Source organism: Octodon degus, unplaced genomic scaffold, assembly GCF_000260255.1.
Source record: "Octodon degus isolate 3935 unplaced genomic scaffold, OctDeg1.0 scaffold00064, whole genome shotgun sequence".
Classification (NCBI taxonomy): domain Eukaryota; kingdom Metazoa; phylum Chordata; class Mammalia; order Rodentia; family Octodontidae; genus Octodon; species Octodon degus.
In genome coordinates, this window is record NW_004524640.1 from 1,044,966 (window position 1) to 1,057,816 (window position 12,851).

General features: G+C 35.1%; 1 protein-coding gene across 3 annotated transcripts in view; it reads left to right on the forward strand.

Annotated features, from left to right (window-relative positions):
- Slco1c1 (solute carrier organic anion transporter family member 1C1) overlaps window positions 1–12,500 on the forward strand; it is a 50,304-nt gene extending 37,804 nt beyond the window's left edge. For 2 of the 3 annotated variants that reach the window (XM_004634539.1, XM_004634541.1), the window contains 4 exons: window positions 1,505–1,689; window positions 4,379–4,443; window positions 10,379–10,496; window positions 12,278–12,500. In XM_004634539.1, the coding sequence (XP_004634596.1) occupies window positions 1,505–1,689; window positions 4,379–4,443; window positions 10,379–10,496; window positions 12,278–12,500 (591 nt within the window). The remainder of the gene's footprint in view (window positions 1–1,504; window positions 1,690–4,378; window positions 4,444–10,378; window positions 10,497–12,277) is intronic. The other variant, XM_004634540.1, reaches the window with a different exon arrangement.
- The last annotated feature ends 351 nt before the right edge of the window (window positions 12,501–12,851 follow it).

A 12,851-nucleotide genomic window follows, 5' to 3' on the forward strand; every position in this document is an offset into this window, starting at 1 on the left:
GTATGTTTTTCTTGTGTGAGAAATGAGACACTGAAATATGAAGGATTTAAGATATATATGGAGAGAGAAAAATAGGAGATAGAGAGAGATAGAGGAAAAGTACAACAGTAGCAAGAGTGAAGATTCAAAAGCTTTTGATCTGATTCCTCTAAGAAACAAATCTATATTGCTACTTTCATTTAAGAAAGGAAATGTTGGCTTTATTTCATTCTTTATCTAAAAAATTCACAAACTCCTCCATAATAAAAGCAATTTACAAGTATAATATAGTATGAAGTTTCATTTTATAAACAAAGCTTATAGAATAGAAATACACACTGGAAAGATTATAAAAGTCATTCACTGTCAGTTGAAAGTTAGTTGACCTTTATGCTCCTGAAGTTTTTTCACAAACAGTGAACAGAAATTCTGCCATAGCCTCAAAATATGCCCATTTTTTAAACTATTGAATGACTGAAATGAAGGCCAAATGAAGGCCATGAGTTTGGCCCTCATGTGTGCTGATGACAATTTCTGCCTTTATAAAAATTATCCTCTAGTATAGAGAAATATAGTTTACAAGTAAACATATATACAATGGTTGATAGTAATAGATACTGTAGGGGGAAAAGTTAGAGTGAAAAGCTGAGTGAGAGGGATGCTGCTTTGAATGGATATTCATGAAAGTTCTATCAAAACCTCTGCACAAGAGCCGGGGAGATAGCTCAGTAGAATAAGCACTTGCCTGGCAAGAGCAAGGTCCTGAGTTCCATCCCCAATACCACAAAAAGCAAACAAACAAACAAACAAACAAAAAACTCTGCACAGAACCTGAAATGAGAGGGCAGTGAGGTAGATATTTGGAGAAGAGCTGCCCCAGCAGAGGAAAGGGCAAGGCCTTGAGCTCAAGAGAGGGAAAGATCATCCAGGCAAAGGGAAAGGCAGTAAAGACCATGTGTGGCCAAAGCAGAGAGAGGAAAGGGAGGATCATTTGGCCATAAGATCAGAACAAGATCCACTAATCACATGGCACAGGACATGTAAAAACCACTGGAAGGATGTGAGGTTTTATACAAGTGTGCAATAAGAAATCATTGGAAGTTCATGGTATGGATAATTTTCACTGCTGTTTCTTCTTTAAATCTTGTACTTTGGTTCATTATGTAGAAAGCCCACTGTACCTGGATAATAGTTGAAACTGGTTGAGAACAAGGAAACCACCATAACAATAAAAGCCAAAAAGTCTGGTGACTTAGACTTGACAGTGGTAGTGAAGGAGGCAAGGTGTGAGCGCATTTGACAGAATTTCCCGAGATGGTTCTGTAAGCTTTGCAGTTCATAGCCCAACCAGCTGCTGTTGTATCTACAGATTTCATTTTGCTCAACATAACTCTAACACAAAAAAAAAGGAATATGCTCCCTGTTGTTTATATAATACAAGTATGTTGTCCTATAAAGTATTTTTAAATTGTGTTTATCTTTAAGTGTTACTTCAATAACTGAACTTCTCTCTGCTGTGTTGCAGGTATTTTATAACTGCACCTGTGTGGGAACTGTAGTCTCTCGATCTGGAAATTTCTCTGGCATGGTGGGCAGATGTCAAAAAGATAACGGATGTTCCAAAATGTTTCTGTATTTCCTTGTAATTTCAGTCATCACATCCTATACCTTATCCCTAGGTGGCATACCAGGATACATACTACTTCTCAGGTGAAGATCAATTCCCCACCTATCAATCATTGTATAAGACATGATGTAATTATAGACAGCTGTGACTGCAAATTCTTTTGTATAGAATCATCATGATTGTCTATAGCTTTGTTTTTTGTTTAGGGAAATTTGTCCCACACCCTTGTTTCACTTTTACAAGCATCAAATTCTAGGTTTTTATACAAACATTTCACCAAAGTAGAAAATTTTGTGTTTGAAAAAGTTCAGAAGCCACTTGTTCTAGAAGTGGAGATGGTGAACATTTTAGAGCTCTCATGTGTGCCACAGGTCCACTACCACCATCAGGGTGTCATTGCCTACAGCACTCTACAGTGTTGCAGCTAATGTTGGAGGCAACATTAGGTGACAGTTAAGGTGTGCTTTAGTTTTGCTTTTTTAAAATGTATTTAGTGTAGGGTCTCACTACACAGATCGGACTCATAGTGATCCTCCTGTTTTCAGCCTCCCAAGCGCTGGGATTACAGGTGCGCACCACCACACCCAGTCCAGCGCACCCTGGGGGTGGAGCTGGCATGGCACACTGGGAAGCAAATCTCAGTCCCTGCATCTGTCTAAGCAGGCATTTTAATCCACTGAGTTATCGGGACGTGCTTTAGATTAAATATAGATTCATCAAAATATGGGAGATACAATTTATAAGATACTTAAAAGCTTAAGTATCATGTTTTGTACTTGCTACTTTTTCTGTATATTGTTTCTGTAACTAATTATCTTGGAGAAATAGTTTTGGGATAACTTAAAGATCCTAATCTACAAATAGCATGTTATTGAGTTCAAATATATTTGCATATAAAATCCTAAAAGATTTTTTACATGATAGACCATATTCTGTATTTTTAATGGATAAAATGATACATATTTTATATAAATTTAAATTGTTTACAGTATCTTGTAAATATTTTATTTGAAAATAAATTTTCATATTTTAAATCATTATTTCAAATGCACTTAATGTCATCCAAAGAATGGTTAATCAACATAAACTAATTATTATATGAAGAGATGTTAATATTTAAAACATTACATATTTCTTCTCCATTTGCACATGTTTATTCTATAAGATTTTATCCTATTCCATTATAATTTGTGCTTAAATATTTTATTATTTAATCATATGGCTCTACAAAAATTATATATGAACTTAAAATTTAATTATTAGTCTTATAACCAAGTCTCTTAATGATATTTTCTTTTGTGGCAGTGTGCACCTGTAATCCCAGCTCTTGGGAGGCTGTAAACAGGCAGATCACTATGAGTCTGGTCTAGTAGTGAGACTCTGAACATCCTGTAGACCTTCCCTAAAATAAAATAAAAAATAATAATATTTTCTTCTAATTGAACTCACTTTGCAAATATTTCTATTTATAGTTGATCCAAATAATCTAAAAATATAATTTTAATGAAATTATTAACAAATGATAAAGTTTTCTGGAAATTAATCTTTTGTGACATAAATTGGTTGGTTTTCAAACTAAGTTGTGAGTCTAAGAATGAATCCTGAGTTTTTATAGATTGTGGCTAATCAAAAGTATTATACACATTTTATATTTCCCACAGTTATAATTATGAAAATTTGATGAGGAAAGATAAAAAGATGTAAAAAACAAAAATCAAAACCTACCATCTGGGGATGGGGAGATAGCTCAGCCACATAAGCACCTGCCTGGCAAACTCAAGGTTCTGAATTTGATCTCCAGCACCAAAATAAAACAAAACAAAACAAAACACCTACAAGTTTACTATTGTCAAAATCATTTAATGGGAATGAAATATCTGTATTTACAAATAGCAGCATGGGGTTGAGAAAATAGGTGATCTTGGTCCCAAAGCTTCCGGGCCAGCACGGGGCCTCTTCAACACCTTCTGATATTGTGACAGTCACCCGGGCCCAGTGAAGAGTCTGGTTACTTACTGTCAAAGCTTTCTTCTTTTTGTAAGTCCCTTAAATGAATCATGGGGACTAGTGACACAGAAGTGCTCCTTCTGACTGGACAAACTCATGGTATCCAGCTCTTAGGAGCAAAACCGAAGTGATACAAAATATAGGAAGTACCTAATATCACAGTTAACATTTGAGAGTTGTGATACATTATCATGCTTATTACTATTAAAATGCAGAGGTCAATCAGTTAAAGTAACACATTTTCATGAAGGATGCTTTTGTTAGTTCAAGTGTTCTTCCAATTTTTTTTTTTCTGGAAAACTTAGGGAATGCTATTCAGCAATAATATTTAGGATGCTCCAGTCCTTGTATCAATTTCGACCACTTTGGCCATGTTCTCTTAGACCAAAAGCAACAACAACTACTTAAGTTTACTCCTTGTTTGTTGTTGCCTCATATTATGGTGACTGTTCAGAATTTTTTTTCTGAGTCTTTGCTAATTTTCTGATTAAGCACTTGATTTTACTTGACCCAGTGCCATTCGAATATATTAAATGAAGGTCATTTTCCTTCTAGAAATGTTAACTATAGATTTGGGGAAGCATTGCATGTAATGGAACACAGCTTTCACTTATTTTGCCTCCTTTATGCCAGAACAATATTAGATTTTCCATCACTCCTATTGGAATTCTAACACAGTTTTATGTGTGTTAAGTAGATTGTTACTAACATCCCTATTTGTTTCAATGGGTCATATTTGTGGTAATAGTGCTTTTATTGTTTTAGGTGCATTAAACCACAACTTAAGTCTTTTGCCCTGGGCATCTACACTTTAGCAATAAGAGTTCTTGGTAAGTATAATCTATCTGATATTTACAGTCCCCCTCATAAGTATATTTGGAGGACGTTTCTAAAAGTTTTTGCAGAATTACTACACATAGCTAATGCTGTTGGTGGCTAAATCCATATTCTTTTTATTTTCTCCCTTCTATTCAGTATTTATTCCTTCCCTCACTTGCTTGGCTCCTCTTTCGTTTGTCCCAGAAACACTTACTGAGGGCCTGTGTTATGCAAGTTATAATAAGATTCTGTTAGAGTACTCACAGTTCTATCTCTTCTAGCACTTCGCTGCTTTCCTGAAATCCACTGTATTTCTGGGCAAGCCCTCAGAGAGGAAACAAAAAAAATTAATCAGTTAAGAAGGGATGGAGCTGAAACATAAATTTTCCAGATATTAAAATGGAAAAAAATTCTTTTGAACTGCTCTCAATGGGCATTCCTAGAATATGACATTAGGTAGAAAGATAAGATCATTTAAACAATCAAAGCAAATGGATTTTAGTAGGTAATTCTGCACAACGTAATTGAATTCCCCCTTCCACACTCCTACACAGAAGCATTTTAAAATAGACATCAGCTATAACCCAGATAAAACAATTCACTGAACAGCTAAGGTTGCTGGCTTTAGTGAACCCATCTCTAAAGAAAAACAAAGAAAAGAAGTAATTGTAAATGTTTCTCTATAATTTGACAGAAAATTGAATAAGGGAGGGAGACTCAGAGATTTTTTTTTTCCTTCTATAGTCAGTAAACTTTTCTTTTTTATTAATTTTATTGAGAAACAAATAGCAATGAGACAGTTTCAAAGCCGATTAGTAGGACAGTTACAATAATTAATACATTGCAAATTGTTGTCTTTGTAGTAGTTATTCATAGTACAAGATGCAGATGTGATATCCTGTCCACAAATACTATCAGTACAAATCTTTCTTCTCATTGCATTAAGAGAAAGTAGCTGTATATCTATCCTAACTATTTTGTATATACAGATACAAAAAGGTCCTTCATTTATATCCCCTTTTTTGTTTTGTTTTGTCAGAGATAAGTATTTCATTGCTACTTATATATTGTAGGTAGGGCCAGGGAGATGGCTCAGTAGAATAAGTGCTTACCTGGCAAGCACAAGGGCCTGAGTTCAATTCCCGGTTCTTCAAAAAAAAATTAAAAAATTAAAAAATAAATAAAAATAAATTAATTAATTAAAAAGTAAATAAATATTGTAGGTGCATGAATTCAGCAAAATAATCCAATACAATCCAGTAGTCCATAATAGTAGTGAGTTATCCATAGGACTGGCCATGTCAGAAATTGTTAACCTGAGCCTTTTACAGCTCAGAGATTTTAAAAGTTAAAGTTAAATTTGGTTCACACAAGCCTTCATAAAAAATGACTAAAGAAGTACAGTAGAATCTTGATGAAATTGGAGAAGAAATGAAAGAGGAGGTGTGTACCATTACGGCTTGCTGCAGCTCTGGAATGTAAATTTAGCCAATTTAGCCTGAGGCTAAAACACATCCCTGCCTGAACTTGCTTCTCTATTTGCCTGTCTTTAGGAGCACAGGGTTAAAGTGGAGAGCAAGGATGATTCAACCTAAAAAAATGATTGATAAAATTGATTTGATAGAATAATATTTGAAAACAACAACAAAAAAACCCAAAATGTATTTTATAACCTGTGAAAAACTTGTATAATCGATATCATATATAAGTAACTAATGCTCCTATTACAAAGAGGGCTCTTAACTTTTAAGAAGAAAAACATCACCAAACATCCAACAGGAAAACGAGTAAAATATATGAGTAGATATTTTATGAAAAATACAATGTAAATCCCTTTTAAGGTAAGAAAAGATGCTCAAACTCTCATTGAGTCAAATAAGAACTCTAGAATAAATAAAACAGCTACAGTTTACTGAAGTACATTGAATATACAAACATAATGGTTTAAAGCATTTAAATGTTATGAATTTTTAACATTCTGAGTGCCATAATAGCAACTCAGTGTCTTAAAATTGATTAATAATGGTAAAGAAAACAAACCAATTGTTTATTTTGCCTTTCTTTGTTTAGCTCTATTTGAAATCTATAAGGACTTAACAACCAGGTTATGGGAAAAAAGAAGGTTAAGGAGACAAACTAAGCTACATGATGAAGAAGCCACTAGACAGAGTGCAGTCAATTGTACATGAAAAAAATGTGTTTTTTTTTTCCAAAAGCATAAAAATTGTGGAGGAGAGTATAAATACAAAGAGTATGAAGAATCATCAAACATTAAGCAGGGTGCTTGCTTGACAAAACCTGACCCACTGCAGAGATGCCTTGGAGAGTCAGAAAAAAAAAATTGACTACTGTGTTAAAAATTAGATATTAATCAACTATTATAAAATGTGTTAAACATGAATAAAGCATAGTGGCTAAGTCTTTTAAAATGACATCAGATGTAGAGGCTCAAGAAATTAGAAGTGATATAGTGTTTGAGATTGCCTTGAAAACAATTGAGATCTGAGGTAGAAATGAAATAGGAATGGAAAATATTGCTAAGCTATTGAGCGGATATGAAGGTGCATTTTATAATTCTATACTTTTACAAACCAAACTTTCTGATATGTTAAACCATAAAGAGAAATATGCAAAAATTAGGATTTCTGTCACATAATTAGGTGCAATGTACAAATAGTTGTCATTTGGCTTTTTTTTCTATATGATTGGATCATACATATAGAAAACTGATTAAAGGAGTCAGATCATTTGAACTGAGTGATAGATATATTTGCTGCTTTTCTTTCCATGGGATTCTATGCAAAGTAGCATCGTCTAGATCCTTTAACATTATTCATTAGTACATGTTCGCAGTACATAATGTTCTAGCCTCACGTGTGGAGTTGGTACACGTTCATAATACAGCCCTACTCCTTTGTTCATCCTGCTGTTTTCCTTCCCTCCCTCCGTCTTCCTCTACCTGAGGAATGTAGACAGGTAGATTTTTCTACCTTTCTAAATGGTAGAAAAATCTCCTTTATCTTCCTCTTGATCTCTTTATTATTTGAGAAAGAACTATCTCCCTCCTTCCTATTATGTATCTTACATTTTTCTCTTTATTTATATTTTGGGTTTCTTATATGAAAGAAAACATGAAACATTTAAGCTTACGTGTCTAATTTCTTTCCCTTAACATATGGTCTCAAAGAACATTTATTTTCCTACAAATGACTCAAATTTATCTTTTGTTGTAAAAAAATTCAGACATAATACAAAGATAGCAAGAATGCTATAAGAACACCCCATATAACCATTAGAGTATTTCAACATTTATAAACACACAACCCATTCAGGACATCTCTCTCTGTCCTTTCCTAACTGACTTATTTAAAATACCAGATTACTGCATTTGTTCCAAAATACAAATTTAGTATGTACTTCTACAACATAATAATTTGCTTTAACTTAATCATCATGGCTTAAAATAATTCCTTAATATTAGCAAATGTCCAATTAACATTCAATTTTTCAGATATTATATGGTGTTTACTTACATATGTCTGCTTTAATAAGAAGTGAAATACGCCACACATGGCATTTAGTTGACAAATCTTTTAAAAGTATTCTGATCTATAAGTGCCTCTCTCATTTATCTTCCAATAGTTTATTATGATGGATTTCAAACTTATAGAAAACTTTTAGAAATACAATAAATACTTGTATAACTTTCCTTTGGACTCATCAGATGTATCAAAAAAAGATAGAAGTCCATCTTCTTTTTCTTTTAACATGCAAATGTTTTGATGAACCATTTGAAAATGAGTAGTGCACAATTGAACACTGCTAAAGACTTCAATTTGAATTCTTCTACAAGACCAAGAACATTGTCCTGTTGAACCAAAATGTCATTGTCATTCTCAAGAAATTTAATACTGGTAGGATGCTACATCTATTCTATAACCACAATTAGATCTCTTTCACGTTGCATTATCCTCAATAGCATTTCTTTCCTTTCAATTCAGAGTCAATGAAGAGCCACATACCAAATTTGTTTACCTTTAGCTTTTTTTTTTTCTTTATCACCAACCATCCCTTATCATTTCCTTAAAGAGGAAAATTCACTTTTATATAGTATTCTACCATTTGGATTTGTCTGCTTTCTTTTGATGCAAAGCACATAAGATACTTTTGGCGAGAATATAAGGTATGATTAAAAAATACACTAAATTTATATGTTTGAAAATGTAATGCAGTAAGAGACACGCTGCATTTAATCCCTCACAAACTATATCCCTACACTGTGAACGCCTTCATCCCATCATTGTTGCCACTTTCTTTTCTTTTTGAATTTTTTTTATTTTTCTTCAAAACCGGGGATTGAACTCAGGCCTTGTGCTTGCCAAGGAAGCGCTTATTCCACTGAGCCATCTCCCCGGCCCCTGTTGCCACTGTCTGAAGCATTTCTGGACATGCTCCTTCAAGAGTGCCTTTCATAGTGCTGCCTGACTTCCTTGACATCCTGACTTCACTAAAAATGTTAATGTTTCATGGTTGGTTTGACATTGGGGAAGAAGGGAAAGAAGCCATGTGATGCTAGTCCAGGGAATAAATTGGATGACGACCTACAGTAGTGTTTTGAGACTCCTGCCTTTCCCTACTCAGCAGCCACATTCACCATATAATTTATGGTACCTTTAAATGACACAATGGATACATTTCAGAATGGCTTTAGAAAGTTAAAAATGATAGGATCATTATGTTTGAGGGGAATATGTTCATGGAAATTTGTAGCAGTAATTTTTACTATAATAATTTTTAATTTATACATTTACTGTGTATAGTTTGTGTGTGTGTGTGTGTGTGTGTGTGTGTGTGTGTGTGTGTGTGTGTGTGTATTTGCTACAGGGTCTCACTACACAGCTCAGACTCCTAGTGACCCTCCTGCACTGGGATTATAGGCGTGTGCCACCACACCTTGACTCAGTGGCTGGCTCAGTATGTCAGGAGGCAGGGCTGGTGCTGCATATGGTGCTGGGGTTTGAACCCTGGTTCCTGTGCTTTCCTAAGCAGCTGCTTAGTCTGCTGAGCTATCTCACCAGCCCTACTTTATGTATTTTGATACAAATACATAAATGAACCAAATACATAAATTTAAAAAAGGAACAAGACGGATTAATGTAGTTTTGCTCATCAGAATAATCTTTCTTAAGGGAACGCATTTAAACTGAGATTCAAATGGATTGTACTGAGAAAAGGAAGAAGAGAAAAGTGATTCAAATGGAGAAAGCTTCCTGTCATTCAGGCAAGAGGAGAAAACATTCTAAGCATTGAAAGAAATTCAGTAATATTAAAATTTAGATAGAAGATAATGAATATTTTCCAAAAGAAGGCCAGAGATATCAATGGGGCCCAGTGCTCCATTGACTACTCTTGTTGAAAAACACAAGTCTTGGAATATTATTTGTGTAGCTGAATGATTTCACATCCATATGGCCAGTTGGTTAGAGCAGACTGAGGGAGAAGACAAACAATAAATTGGCTCTTGCTTTAAATTTAGAAGAACAAGAAGGAAGGAAGGAACTTCAGGTATAAACAGGAGACAGAACTGGCAGGGTTAGAAAAGGGTTAAATATGGTAACGACAAGAGAGAGGGGCGTGTAGAAGGATCATAGAAGATTCCAGAGCTCGTACCTTGAGCAAGTGCATCCGACTAATAAAGAAGCAGGTAAGGGAGGACGGAATGGTTTGAAGTGCCTTGGAGCCGTCCTTTTGGAGGCTAACGAGAGAGCAGTTATTGATCAATCTACAGCATTTGAGCAGAGACTAAGAGTTTGTATAGATATCACCTTGTTAGTGGGGGCCTTCCATCTCCCAAGCAGAAATCATCAAAGCAAATGTAAGTAGTCATTCGTAATAATAAAAATACATTTATACAGTTTTGGTAGCAACAGTCTGTTTTTCTCACAGCAGGAATCCCAGCGCCAGTATATTTTGGAGTTTTGATCGACACTTCTTGCCTTAAATGGGGATTTAAAAGGTGTGGAAACAGAGGATCCTGCAGATTATATGACTCACATGCCTTCAGGTATCACATGCAATGCATTCCCACATTTCACTGCTACAAAAATTTCATTCAAAGCCATGGACATTAATAATTCCCTCTGTAGTTTCACTCCTTCTAACATACATAGTAGTCCAATAAAAAACTGTGATCTCTTTCATAGAATAATTTTATTATTTAATTATATTGCTAGATGTTTTGCTTTTACCTATTATTCACATTGATTCCTATATTAAAAAATGTGATTGTTTTTAAAATATGATGAAAGATGCAGAACAGAGTAGCAGTGTGAAAGTTTGTGCACAAGAATGGCTAAGTCATTCTCTGAAACTCAGAAACATTTAAATTTAGGTCACATTTTGAGTTTAATTCTATTCTTTTTCAAACTGAGCCCAACTGTACCATTTACGTCAGACATAATCCCCCTGGGCAAGTGTTGGATTTGGCTCTAAATCTGTCTGGTTCTTACTGCCAAACTGATGTTCAATTATTCCAGTACTTGAAGTGCATAAAAGTAAAACATTTCCTCTGTGTGGGGGAGTGTGTATAGGGGTAGGGGAAGTGGCTTCCCTACTATGGTATCATTCAGTTCACTTCACCAGACATTGAGTTCCCTTGTTGCTGAAAGAAATGCTTCAATGGCTTAAAAGCTAGAAGTTCTAAGGCACTTACAAACTGAGCATATTTTAGAAAAATAAACTTGGGACTTAACCGTCTAAGTAGGATGGGAATTGGGCAGACCATCACAAATGGGTTTGCCTGATTTAATAGGCTTTGATGTCTCGTGTGAAATATAGTTTAGTCTTTAAAAAGGACTGGATCTCCGAGTATAATTTGAACTTAACTCACATTTGGGAAAGCTGTGTTCACTTTAATGTGGAAACTGTAATTCAGTCGCTCATCTGGTGCAGCCAGCATTAGACATTTAACCTGTCCTTTCACACCTTGGCATTTTCAGTAGTGTAGAACTAAAAGTTTCTCATGGAAGAAATTGGTTTAGATCTAAGGTTTCTTATTCTTTTTGTTTTCTTGGTACCCAGGATTAAACACAGAACCTTGCACTTGCCAGGCATGGCATATGCCATTAAGCTATATCCCTGGACCTTCAGGTTTATTCTGTAAAAGTCTTTTATTTATTTATTACAGGGTCTTGCTATACAGCGTAGACTCATAGTGATCCTCTTGTCTCAGCTGCCCCAGTGCTGCGATTACAGGCACCCACCACCACTCCTGGTTTCGTTGGCCAGCTTGGTGTGAGGCCAGCATGCCATGTGGTACTGGGGATAGAACCCAGGTCCTTGTGCTTAACAGGCAGGTGCATAGACTGCCAATCTATCTCCCTGGCCCCAGGTTTATTCTTGAATCATTTTGCTTTACTGAATGGTGTGATTCCCTTTAGCGCTGCTTAATGCAGTTTTTCCATAGAAATAAACCTGGGAAGGGTCTAGGGATAAGGTAACCAAATAATTTATCACTCAAGCCTGGAGTGAAAGGGAACACCATTAAAATTATACTGTGCAGCACTCAGTCTACTCTGGGTAAACAGGGATCCTGTCACCTGGTCTCAGGGACTCATTGACAATGAGAATAGTAAAGGAAAATGATGGCACTGCTAAGAACTTGCTTATGTTAATGGGCTCCTTAAGTGGTTCAGTAAAGTTCACAGAGGGTCTTCTAGAGTCACTAATCCATTATAAATCTGCCTTTTTCAAAAGAGCCATCAGACTATACTATTACCTGCCCTTTACATTTGATTTTAGGTTGAGCAGTTGAAATAACTATGACAGATTTGCTTTCTCTTTTAGGTACATCTATCTAGGACTGACAACAATTCTGGGCACACTGTCCATTTTTCTAAGCATCGCAGTACTTTTGACTTTAAAGAAAAATTATGTCTCAAAACGCAGGAGCTTCATAAACAAAAGAGACAAAACAATGGTTTCTACAAGATTCAGGAAAAATAATCATTCTACAAGTGATCATTTGCTACATCCCAGCTACTGGCCGGGCAAGGAAACACGACTGTAAGGGAGGATGCTGGAAGCCCTTGTACACCAAGTGGAGTTACAAGGATTTTCAATGTGTAATGTCTTTGTGCCTTCAAAACAATTTTACTTTGTTTTTGACAGTAGGCATTAGATTATATACCCAATAATAAATCTCATTAAACATATATCAGGAGAAGCAGACAAACTAATTTAAAATTTTTTAATTTATATCAAACTCTTTGTATGACTTATGCATTTTGCTTTGTATTCACTAACATATAAGCTCTGTTCCTAGTACAACAATCATTTCTATTGTCTGACAATTGTATAGAAAATAATTTCTAAATTAAGTTATTTGTCCAGAGTAATAAGACATTGTTAAAAATTAAGC